Source organism: Motacilla alba, chromosome 14 (assembly GCF_015832195.1).
Source record: "Motacilla alba alba isolate MOTALB_02 chromosome 14, Motacilla_alba_V1.0_pri, whole genome shotgun sequence".
Taxonomy (NCBI): Eukaryota; Metazoa; Chordata; class Aves; order Passeriformes; family Motacillidae; genus Motacilla; species Motacilla alba.
The window spans coordinates 10,004,192-10,017,039 of NC_052029.1; the positions used below are offsets into that span (position 1 = coordinate 10,004,192).

Genomic DNA, 12,848 nt, shown 5'->3' on the forward strand with positions numbered 1-12,848 from the left:
CGTTCTATTCTGTGAGCTGTGTAGATGGCTGTAATTTTACCTTGGGAATTGCCTATTTGTCAGATGTCAGGACATGCTTTACATCAAACTAACCATGAAAGATGTTTCTTACATTTTGTCCAGAGCTCCCTTAAAAGCAGCACCACAATCAAGCTGTCAGGAGGTGCATTTTGTAGTAATTCTGTGGCTTGGAGGCTGAGCTTTGTGGGCCAAATTTTGTGCCCATCTAATCAGAAAAAGAAATCAAAACTTTGGCAGGAGCCATTCAATGATCAGAGCATGCTTCTGTAGATATGCTGTGTAGATATGTTGCATTAGAAATTTGCAGTAGGTTTTTTTTTAGTAGGTGTGATTTTACAAAATGTGTGTGCTTTTTTTCTTTAAGGGTGAAGTAGTCAACTTGAGCTAACTTCTTTAATTCACAGAAACTGATTTATTCAACTTTATAAAGTTTCTGGGTTAGAAAACCCAAGTTACGATTTCTTGATTACTAAACCTGGGCCTACCAATTTAGAAGTTTTTTACTTTTTGCTACTAAAATAAATGTGCAATAGCAGGAGTAGTTGCATTTTTTAAGGTCTTGGGGAAGTAGTTGTTCTCAGTCCCTCAGTCCCTTTCTTCCTGTCCTCCCTTTTTCCCCTTGCTGTTCATCACACACTTTTATACAAAACTTCAAAATATTTTGATCAGTGCAAAAGTAACCTTTTAGGCTTAGTCTAAGGACTAAAGTTGAGACTGAAATTTTTCTCCAAATCTCTCCAGATTTCTAATGTTTGTAACCTGGGTAGTCCCATCCTTCTTTCATGGCATCTGTACCATATCCAGGCCATGCCCAAGAGAAGTTTTAATTCCTGAAGCCTTGTTTTTAATCTCTAGGGACTCTGATGATTCTGAAATCTGCATGCAGCAACAACCCCAGCTACATTGACAGGCTGATCTCAGTTTTCATGAGGTCCCTGCAGAAGATGGTCAGGGAACACCTGAACCCACAGGCAACAGCAGGAACAGCAGAAGCAAGCACAGGTATTACCTTGTACAGTCTGTTAATGATTAGAAGTGTTGGAAAGTATTAAAATATCTTCATCCTAAAGGGATTCAAATGGCTTTGCAGGGTTTGTGTGCATTATAACTTCTTGATGAATATTTCAGCCTTAGTGAGTAGTGCTACTGAAGTATTGAGAGCTAAAAATGCACTTAGGAGTTCCAGTTACCTGGTTAATATTTGATTTTCAGTATTAGCCCAACCTTTTCAGTGCAGGGTTAGTGAAGCATTTGTTGAGCTGCAGCATAAATAGAAGTACTGAAATTCTTCAAAGCTTTAGAGGGATGAGAGGAGAGGGGCTGAATTTTTTTGATTGCTCTGTGCTTTCACTTTTTTTTTTTTTTTACTCCTTCCTATTTTATAATATTGGAACAAATGTGTTTGAATTAACTTGTTGGAGCTGATGCTTTAGCTTTTAATCTTAAAATAGCATCTCTTTCAGTTAGTATAATTCTGTCTGTTTTCAAATGAATTAGAAAAAATCAAATGTTCTTGTAGAAGAAAATTCAGTGCTGTAAAGGGCCCTGTAATTTACTAATGAATAAGCTACCGAAGTAAAACACTTTGAAAGAATTGTTGCTGTTAGATTCCCAGCCCAAACTTTAATTAGGTAAATGAGAACCTTGTAAATTTACTAACACTGAGAAACAATTGGAAAATTATTAAACTTCATAGATAAGCAAGTCAGGAAATTAGCTGAACAGAATTAGGGAATTAGGTGCTTCACAGACAATTTATTTTACAAAGTTAATTGTAGTTTTTCAGTATTAGGAGTCTATAATACCTTCTACTAAAGATCTGCAGAAAGGAAAAAACAGGCTTGCCTTTAGGATTTCGAATGGATTTGGTTTTGAAAGAAGTCGTTGAATCATAGAATAGTTTGGGTTAGAAGGAGCCTTAAAGATCATCTAATTCCAACCCCTTGCCATGGGCAGGGGCACCTTCCACCAGTTGCTAAAGCCCCATCCAAGCTGGCCTTGGGTTGTGCCTTAGTTGTGTAGCAATGTCAAGTAGTAATTCTGAGCACATTATATCTGAGGATGTATTTCCAGGCAATAGATGATGCTGATATTCTAAAAATTACAACATTTTATCTGGAAATTTTTTCCCCAGTGTTTCATAGGTGTACACACAACTCTAGCCCTTTCTTTGCATTCATTAGCAGGTACAAGTGAACTGGTAATGCTGAGTCTGGATCTTGTGAAAACTCGCCTGGCTGTGATGAGCATGGAAATGAGGAAAAATTTTATACAAGCTATTCTAACATCTCTCATTGAAAAATCCACTGATGCCAAAATTCTTCGTGCAGTGGTAAAAATAGTGGAGGAGTGGGTGAAGAACAATTCCCCAATGGCAGCTAATCAGGTAAATTGGGTAGATGAAGTCATTGTTGCTCTCAAATACTAAATAACTATGGTTGGCCAATATAATTCATCAGTTTTGACAATGAGGTTTGTAATGATCTGTTATGTATGTTCAGATGCCATTGATGGTGTTTAGACTATTTTCATTCCCTGTGAAAATAGCTGCAGCTATAAATACTTGGCATTTTATGGGCTTGTATTTGGTGTTTGATCTCAAATGCTGCTTTGTGGAGAACTTCCTTTTAAGTTTTAAAATATACTTCACATTAACCTGGATAGAAAGACTCTTCAGGAGGAAGATGACTGATGCTGGTATAAATTGTGTTACTCTGTAACATTTTGTGGCCTCCTCAGTCTGCTATATTTTTTGTTAAGGATTGAGCTCTTTACAGCCTAGTGCTGTAGAAAAGGACCTACGCTTTTTATAATATACATCAGAATTTTTAATCCCTGAACAACTTAAACTTATTTTTAGTCACAATTTAAAAATTCTCCAGCATATATTAGAAGGATAAGTGCTTGAGTTATTTCTTTTTAAGAATTATGACCTACCAAGCTCTTTTTCAAGAAGCAGAAGAGTCCTGTAAAGACTGGCTGAGTTGTAGTTTGAATGTGCTAGTTCTCTGCATGTTTTAAGATGAATTGACAAAATTAATCATGTGTTCCTTTTCCACAGACACCTACTCTCCGGGAGAAGTCTATTTTACTGGTGAAAATGATGACTTACATTGAAAAGCGTTTTCCAGAAGACCTTGAATTAAATGCTCAGTTCTTAGACCTTGTTAACTACGTCTATAGGTAATTATAGCAATTAATCATTTATTGCAGCTTATTGGTTCATAATTTGTACCATATATGAACTTTATAACATATCATCAATCCTTTTAGGTCTGAATTAAGGGATTTTTTTCCCCCTAAAATGCAAAATCAATTCACTTTACTGAGACCATGGTGCATATTTATGAAATGCAATTTGAAAACAGAATTTCCTTAGTAAGGATTTTTACTTTTGGCACTGATTAAATACCTTCACCCCAGCTTCTTCCATTCCCAAGATACCAAGACATCCTTGTAGCTGACTGTACTCTCAACACTGTGGTTACAGCTAAGATCTGTCTTTTCACATTCATAGGATATAAAGATTATTTTTCCTTGAAACTTAATTGTAAATTACACTTTCAGGAGAGTTTGCTAGATAGACTTGAAGATTTGAATCACAATGAAATAATAGTCACCTTATCAACAAATGCCAGGTATTCAATGGTGTGCTGCTGCTTCACATCATTTTGCAGTCACTTTGCTGCTGTATTCTGCTGGTTCACTGCAAAAACTTCTGTGTGCACACAGTGCTCAGAAAGTTTTATCAATCAATACCATTTGTCCTTTCAAACACCATACAGATGTAGCTTGGTGTTTCACAATAATGATAAGACTTTATCCTGAAAGAGTATTTCTGATAGTTCTGGGCAGTTTTACAACAAGCAGCAAAGTTTTCTTTGCTGTTTCTCTCAAAAACTGCACCTGGATGTTTGTCACATGTAGGCTTTTACAGAATGTCACCTCTTGGGGTTTTTAGTCCGTTATACAAAACATAGGAGTCTTCTCTTTCTAATGGCTCTGTTATTTCATCTTTATTCATTTTAGGGATGAGAATCTTTCTGGGAGTGAACTTACAGCTAAACTGGAGCCAGCATTTCTCTCTGGTTTGCGTTGTGCCCAGCCACTTATCCGAGCCAAATTCTTTGAGGTCTTTGACAATTCCATGAAACGTCGCGTCTATGAGCGCTTGCTTTATGTGACCTGTTCCCAGAACTGGGAAGCAATGGGAAATCACTTCTGGATAAAGCAGTGCATCGAGGTAGGGAAACTATTTGTATCAGAAACGCAATTAGAAATATGTTTCAGTCCTTATTTTGCCTTGCTGTGTGTAAAAGCATCGTGTGGTGTGTGTTTTGTAGAGTGTATTGTCTGTATCAAAGCTGAAAATACCAAGTCTGCTGCCTCACTCCTGTGGTGCTTAAAAATGTATACAGTGGCTAAACATGCTTGGGATGTGGCTTTAATAGAAATGTTTAAAATCTATTTCTCTGCCAAAAGCTTAATGACCAGGTTAATACTTCTTAAGGAAAACAATCTCTTATAGTTGATAATAACTATGAAAAAAACCCCAAGAATTGTTATGGGAGAAGATTCCAAGAAAACTGTTAAAGCTGGAATGTTTCCTAACAGTATGACAGCTGTTAGGTGGGATTGCACTGAAATGAAATTGCATCTTTGCCAGGTTTATTTAAAATAAAATGGGACAAAACCATTTATTTTAACAATTTACATATTAAAGCATGAATTTAAGGTGACTGTGAACATCCATTTTAGGGTAACAAAGTCTGTATTTATTAGCAGATTGAGGGCACTTAATACACGTCTCAAGAAGTACAAAATACAGCCTTTAGGCCTAGGAGATTCTATTAATAAAGATGATATATAGGCCTTAAACTTACTATTGCAACTTTTATCTTGTTTTTAAATATTAAACCATAGTGATGTTTTCTTTGAAGTTCTGCAGTAAAATGTAGGTTCAAAAACTCTTGTTGCTTCTCCACACGGTAGCTGCTGTTGGCAGTGTGTGAGAGGAACACCACGATTGGCACCAGCTGCCAGGGAGCCATGCTGCCCTCCATCACCAATGTCATCAACCTTGCTGACAGCCACGACAGGGCAGCCTTTGCCATGGTCACACACGTCAAGCAAGAGCCTCGGGAGAGGGAGAACAGCGAATCCAAAGAGGAGGTAACTGACAGAAAATACTGTAGAGAAAGCAGTCTTTTGGATGGAATTCAGCTCTTGCTAGTTTCTCACCAGATACCGTTGGAGAATGTGTGATGAAGATGATATGTGCAGATTGTTCATGTCTCCTGTGGTTTAAGCATGTGTGGGTCTCTCAGAACTCCCATTCACTCATTCAACGCTCTAGGCAATTACAGATCTGAACCTGAAGAACAAAACAGTGAGGCCTGAAATAAATTGATCAGGAGGGTGTTTTCTATTGTGGAAAATAAGCACAAGTACCCAGAAGATGCCTATTTTTACATACTGTGTTATTTATTCTGGGTAGGATGTTGAAATAGACATTGAATTGGCTCCAGGAGATCAGACCAGCACTCCCAAAACGAAGGAACTTTCAGAGAAGGACATTGGCAACCAGCTGCACATGCTGACCAACCGGCACGACAAATTCCTCGACTCCCTTCGGGAAGTGAAGGTGGGTGCAGGTTGTTGGTGAGAAACCACTTTAATCCTAAAACTTCAAACTGATCTGAAGTGATTTTTTTTTTCCTTTTTCTATCTCATACTTCTCATTTTTTAGCTGTATTTTCTTATGTAAACATCTCCTACAATCTGTAGTTTCTTATTTGCCTATGGTAAAAAATTCTTAAGCCTTCACTTCGTTGCTAGTTATTACTGTATCCCTTTTCTGCAAAATTAAATGTCATCCTCCTTCACTCTAAGTATATTTTAACAATTCAGTTCAGAAACTAGTGATGGCAAACACAGGGTATAGGATCAAAAATGTGTATCAGCATCTTATGATTAAATAATCTCTAAGAAAATAATTTAGCTGAAAGCTATGTTTAAATAGCTCCACACTAGTAACAGCTCTATCCAATTAACCTGATTATTCCTGTTACCAAGATGATCAACATCTCTTTTTCCTTCTTTTTTTTTGGTGGTTACAGTAATGAATCAGAGTCTTGATCAACATGAAATCAGGATTAATTTTTTTGTTGAAAAGGCATTAGTATTACTACTGAAACAACTGTATAACTGAACTGTTTTGCCACAGGATTAATTGTATTTTCCTATTTCTGTACATCTGTCTGTTTCCAGACGGGAGCATTGCTGAGTGCCTTTGTTCAGTTATGTCATATTTCTACACCTTTGGCAGAGAAGACTTGGATACAGCTATTTTCACGACTTTGGAAAATCTTGTCTGACAGACAGCAACATGTGAGAACCTCTCTCTCCAACTTGCAGACTCCTCTTTGTAAATGACTGCTGTTCCAGGAAAATGTGTTTGTGTGATGACTTTGTTCACTAGCTTTGAGATATTTGCTATTCTCAGACTGTTGAATGCTGTGTACCTGTATCAATACATCTTTTGAAAGAAATAGGGCCTTTGATTTTACAAAGAGAAATGTACTTATTGAAGGGTTGTTCCCTGTACTAAAGAGATGTTAAATCTGATTTCTCTAATTGAAGAATCTGAATAGACAGACAATATCATGTTTTTTCTTCTAGGCTCTAGCAGGTGAAATAAGCCCTTTCTTGTGCAGTGGAAGCCATCAGGTGCAGCGAGATTGCCAGCCAAGTGCCCTGAACTGCTTTGTGGAAGCAATGTCACAGTGTGTTCCTCCCATTCCCATCAGACCTTGTGTCCTGAAATACTTGGGCAAAACTCACAACCTCTGGTTTCGTTCTACACTCATGCTGGAGCACCAAGCCTTTGAAAAAGGACTCAGTCTGCAGATTAAGCCTAAACAGACTACAGAATTTTATGAGCAGGAAAGCATAACTCCTCCTCAGCAGGTAGTGTTATATTTATTGAAATACCTTATTAAATAGGAAGAGAAAAACCTAACACTGACGAGTCCTCCACTAAACCATGTCCCCAGGTGTCACATTTTACATGTATTTTAAATACCTCTAAGGACAGTGACTCGAGCGTTACCCTGGGCAGCCTGTTCAGTGCTTCACAACGTTTTCAGTAAAGACATTTTTCATAATATCAAATCTAAATCTCCTCTGGTGCAACTTGAAGCTGTTTCCTCTTGTCCTGTTGTATTATTTACTCGTTGCAAAATTTTGTTTTTTTATGATTTGATCTGTTGTGTTAGGGAAGACAGGCAAGAGGCAGTGTACAAGCCTTAGGATGTTTTTGTCATGCAGTGTTGTTCTCAGCACATGGTTCTTACTAATTTCTTGCCTTGTAGAGTTTTAAAGAAAGTTTTCTAAGTTTTATAAGTCCTTCTCTATTTCCATGTCTCTCTCAGCTTGCCTCAGTGTAGGGCATGGGGTTTGCTACCTACTATGCTTTATAAAGACAGCTTGACTGTGGAGAAATATGTGTTCTTAACCTTGCAGGAAATCCTGGACTCCCTTGCTGAGCTCTACTCGTTGTTACAAGAAGAGGATATGTGGGCTGGGCTGTGGCAGAAACGCTGCAAATTCCCAGAGACAGCAACAGCCATTGCCTATGAGCAGCATGGCTTTTTTGAACAGGTACAGTCTTGATTTTAGAAATTATCTGAGTAGTTCTACTGTCAGGACAAATATTCTGATGAGCAGGAAAAAGCTCTGAATATTAATAATTAACTTCAGTCTTCTAAAATGGAAAGTGCCATGGCTTCTCTGCTGACTACAGTAGTAGTTTGAGGCCCTTTAATACTGAGTTAAGGTGAAATTTTTGTGCACACCCATCAGATTTTCATGGCATTTGTCAAGCTGTCAAATAATAGCTATATTCAGGAATGAATTTAACACACTTGACTTTTTTTTCAAGTCTGTGAAGGTTTTCTTATCACTTGCTGTTAAAAATAAAAGACTATTGAGTTATTGTGCACATAGCAGATGGAAACGTGGAATGGTTGGATTTTCTTTAGGCACAAGAAACTTATGAAAAAGCAATGGAGAAGGCTAAAAAAGAGCACGAAAGGAGCAACGCTTCCCCTTCCATCTTCCCGGAGTACCAGCTCTGGGAAGACCACTGGATTCGGTAAGACTTGGAGGCTGATGTGGAACAAGTATTCTACCCTGCAATAGAAGCAAAATACCCTGCTCTTGGTTTAAAGCATTAGTTATGAGAATAAACTTACCTCAGGACTTAGCTCAGATATAGGGAAAACCTGAGGGAATAAGAAAAGCTATTTTGTATTCCCTTAACAGAGCCTCAGAAGTGATATGCCTGAATTGCTGTAAAAATGTAATTTGCTATTGGTGGAAACAGACTGGAGCTAAAATTTGTTTTTCCTATTTAAAATGGTTGTTCTGGGAGACACAAAATGCAGCTCTTCCCTGTTCACAGATTTCTGTATTATAACTGATAATAAATAAATAAATAAAAAAGTTTTCCCATCTGGATAAAACTTCTGCAGTGCTTGCAAAGCTCTTTGTAGACAAACAAATATGCCGATAATATTCAGATACAACAAACATTTATTGTCACTTTTATTGAAGTTTTTGGGGTTTTTTGGTAACAAAATTGACACTACATTTGATTTTCTTAGGTGCTCAAAAGAGTTGAACCAGTGGGAGCCTTTGACAGAATATGGCCAGTCCAAAGGTCACATAAATCCTTACCTAGTGCTGAAGTGTGCGTGGAGGGTCTCAAACTGGATTGCTATGAAGGAGGCTCTGGTGCAGGTGAGTGAGGGCTTTTTGTGCTCATGTTTAGTTTCTCCTCATGTTTCCTTGGATATCTTCATTCTGACTGCTTTAAGAGCTGTCCCATGATAAGCTGGTGGTTGTTGTTTTTGAGGCTGCTGTAAACTGCCAGGCTGCATGGACATCTTGAGCTGCTTGGGGCTAATGGCAGACTTCTGTTGGAGTTTCCAGTAGCTTGTCTGGAATTTTTTTAAGTGTTTTATAAGGTGTCGCTAATCTAAACAAGATGGAAAACATGAGGGGGTTTTGTGCTTTGATTTGGTTTTTCTTTAGTTTGTTTTTTCTGTTTTGTTTTAATGTTAAGGAAATATATTCTTTTTTCATGGTAGGTAGAGTTGTTCATCTGTGATGAGTTAATATAGAAACATTAACCAGATGTAAAACTTAAATCTAAAAGGTGAGAATACTGCATTAAATCACAGGTGGAAAGGAGCTTCCAGATCTTTCTTGCACTGTTGTATACAGTGGGACAATACTGGAATTACTCTGTAAAGCTGCCAGAATTTGCAATAAAGAGGTGAAGTACATATTTTAAATACAATGGGAAGCCAAATGTCTAAGTAGCAAACTGCACATGCAACAAAAACTGTCTTATGGGTGCTATTTACATTTTAATTAATTTCTTTTGTTCTTACAACACTTAGTATTCTGTGTCCTATTTAAGTGTGCAACTTCAGAGGCTAAGTATAGAAATATTTGAGAAAGCATTAAAGCCTAAAATAAGAACTATATTGTACAGTATGTTATAAGCCTTGGGCTTGAAGAGAGTGAAATAGATCATATCTGACAGCTTCTGGTTTTGGACAATTGCAAGTTGAGTGGAAGTGACAACCCTGAGTAAGTGCTGATATGCTGTAGCTGCAGTTGTATTAAATGAGGTATTTTCAGTAATGAGACATTTATTTTATGACTGAGGAGAAGATGCTGCTGAAGCTGTAAATGGAGTCTTTGTGACTCTACTCAGGTTCTTGTAAAAGTGTCAGCACACGTTTGCATAAATATTGGGATCTGAAAGAATAATTGATTCTATGGTGCTGTACCTCACTACTCCAATTTTATTGATATTCTTTAATGTGGCTGGTTTTTGTCAAGTTCCATGGTTGATTCACAAGAGAGGCCAGAGAGGATGGCAAGTATCTATCAGTTTTTGTAAATCTTTGTGAAAGATTTTTAATAATCTACCCATTAAAGTTGAGCTTATAAAACAGCAAGTAGCCTTTGATAGGACCCAAGACTCATTTCCATTTGCTCACACTGCCATTGTGTTTAATGATCCAGTAGATAACATAATAAAGAAGGAGATTATTTTCACTGTGTAAGTGTAAGGATGCTACCTGGCACTTTCTCTTTGCTGGCTCAGGCGGAAAAGTCAGCTGAGGATAACAGGAATAACAGTTGTAATGGTCCCCATACAGTTTATCAGCAGGAGGATAATGCAGGGGGATTTCTATGTTGCACATCAAACCATAAAGGCTTGATGTAAAGTGGAGGAAAAAGAGGTGAGAAAGTTGTAGATTAAAGGCCTGCAGTGTCAGCTGGTGAGCACTGGCTCAGTGCAAGTTTGCTGCAAAGTGCTCACAGAATTTAGGTGCTGCACAATTCAAATGTTGTGCTGGATTTAGTTGCCATATTTCTACTGTTCCAGAATTCTGAGGAAGTGGTTTAAAATTATTTTATAAATTATTTTAGCACTGTGACCTGATTTTGCACCTGTCCTCTAACATAAATGAGTTACTCTAACATAAATGAGAAGTTGGTTGTGATTACTTGAAAAAAAAATCAGCTGTTTATTTTCACAAACTTAGCAATGCCCTAGAGCAAACAGGGAGTACAATGCTGCATTATGTGGGACAGGTAGGCAGAGGATCCTTTTAGGTGAGAAGTTGCCATTACATGTTCTGGAGCCCCTGAAGCATTTCAGACATAGTGTGTGATATCTGCTGAGAAACATCTCCTGGGCTTTGTGCAGGGTGAATTGTTTGCTGTGAGCTTCCTGCTCCTGTGGCAGGGCGGCTTTGGGCTGGCTCAGCTCTCTGAGATGCATTACAGTTGTCAGAGTAAAAATACCCCAGCAGCAGCTTGGGCATGGGCTCTTCTGCTCTTGTGCTGAATTGGCAATTCGTGTGCTAGCCTGCCCTTGCCAGTAACTTTGGAGAGCTGAAACTCCTCTAGTGACAGAAATGTTAATATGTCAATCTGATGCTTTTAAGAAATGAGATTATTTTTAAAACATCAAAGCTGTTTGTTTAAGAAGGCTTCAAAAAATTAACTGTTTGAGTAGGAACGATCTTTACTGGATGTTTTTCCTATTGCACAACCAGGTGGAACTGAGTTGTCCAAAGGAGATGGCCTGGAAGGTGAACATGTACAGGGGCTACCTGGCCATCTGCCACCCCGAGGAGCAGCAGCTGAACTTCATCGAGCGGCTGGTGGAGATGGCGAGCAGCCTGGCCATCCGCGAGTGGCGGCGCCTGCCCCCCGTCGTGTCCCACGTCCACACCCCCCTGCTGCAGGTAACAACAGAGCTCTTCTTTCCAGTTGTCCTCCAGTAGCAGGTCTCAGAACTTTCAGTAGCTGCAAGTGTGAAATATTTTAGTTTGTATAATAGATATCTATAGTATTGATAGTTTTTGCATCATGGTGTTTCTTTTTCTGAAGCTGCAGAATGTGTGTTTCTGTTTCTTTGGAGTACTTGTTCAGGAAGAGCTTGTTAGCGATTAAACCCACCTTTTTTCAGATCTCCAGAAATATTTTTGGGAAGCACCTGGCACAATTCTGATTATATGGAATAATAGTGAAATGAAGTAACATGGTGATAAACAAATGATTGTGTCCTTTGAAACTTTCACACACTTTCTACCATAACAAAAATAGGTTTCTGTTTCCTTTTGAAATATATAAAATATCAACACCCTATTGTTTTCTCTTGGATTTAATCATGTAAATAATTGATTTTCAACTGTAAGAGAAGAGTTTTTGAGAGTAGATGTTTTATTGAGAAGTATAATCAAACAGAAGTAGATGCCTAAAGCCATCTTTAAAAAATCTGATTTGGCCTAGAGTTACTTTCAGAAGATTCTTGAAAATGAACCTTGTTACCTCTGATCTGTGTGGAACCAGTGTGGAAGTGGGGCTGAGGCAGGATCGTGCTGGGCTTGGCAGTGTGGGATTTAGGCAAAACATGTCATTCATTTGACATTTAGGCTTTGTCCCTGTTTAGATACCCTATAAATATATACCTGACAAAGCTCTTGTTCCTGTGGAGGAAACCTTTCATCTCTAGGGGAGAAATTGTGGAATATCTCAGTTTTCATAATGGATTTGATGGGCCATTGCTCAGAGATCTGTGACTGAGCCCTGCCTGTGGAAGTGCAGAGGACTTTGCTTTGAGGTCTCTTTGATACAGAGGCCTCTGTGATTCTGTTTAAGATCAGTAGCTTTACTCTGTGTGTATGATTCATAACCAATCTACACCATATATGAAGGGACCTCTATAAAATGATTGCTCCTATGGGTAGAGCTCACAGAGCAGTTCATACCTTTGAATTTTTATAATATAAATTGATGCATCAGATAAAGTGAATGAATATGGAAGTTTTCTCCATATTCAGAAGAAGAAGATATCAAATAAATAGTACAATTTGTGAGCTCACACAATACCATTAGATGGCTTCTCAATGAATTTAATTTCTTCCTGCTAAGATTTCACACATATTTCAAATTGCCCCCCCTCCCCTGCTCAAGACTGGCAGCATCTGCAGCAGGAAAAGATTAATATTGCTAAATAAAGTATTTCAGTGCTTTCAGATATCAATTAAAACAAGCTTTTAAAACAATCTAATATGGATATATCCCTCATGAAGAAATGATAAATTAGCCAGTGACTGACAGAGGTACAAATGCAGCCTCGAATTTGCACTGCAGTAATTACTTTTTTAAAAATATCAGATAGTATGTGATTAAATACCCATGAGAAAATTAAATTTATGTGATGAATGGGTGTA

The 12,848-nt window shown here is 38.0% G+C and overlaps 1 protein-coding gene across 2 annotated transcripts in view; it reads left to right on the forward strand.

Annotated features, from left to right (window-relative positions):
* LOC119706882 (transformation/transcription domain associated protein) overlaps window positions 1-12,848 on the forward strand; it is a 76,196-nt gene that overhangs the window by 38,927 nt on the left and 24,421 nt on the right. For both annotated transcript variants that reach the window (XM_038151071.1, XM_038151072.1), the window contains exons 47-58: window positions 877-1,023; window positions 2,205-2,407; window positions 3,083-3,204; window positions 4,051-4,264; window positions 5,014-5,193; window positions 5,519-5,665; window positions 6,292-6,411; window positions 6,703-6,990; window positions 7,546-7,683; window positions 8,064-8,176; window positions 8,688-8,823; window positions 11,166-11,357. In XM_038151071.1, coding sequence (XP_038006999.1) covers window positions 877-1,023; window positions 2,205-2,407; window positions 3,083-3,204; window positions 4,051-4,264; window positions 5,014-5,193; window positions 5,519-5,665; window positions 6,292-6,411; window positions 6,703-6,990; window positions 7,546-7,683; window positions 8,064-8,176; window positions 8,688-8,823; window positions 11,166-11,357 — 2,000 coding nt within the window. The remainder of the gene's footprint in view (window positions 1-876; window positions 1,024-2,204; window positions 2,408-3,082; window positions 3,205-4,050; window positions 4,265-5,013; window positions 5,194-5,518; window positions 5,666-6,291; window positions 6,412-6,702; window positions 6,991-7,545; window positions 7,684-8,063; window positions 8,177-8,687; window positions 8,824-11,165; window positions 11,358-12,848) is intronic.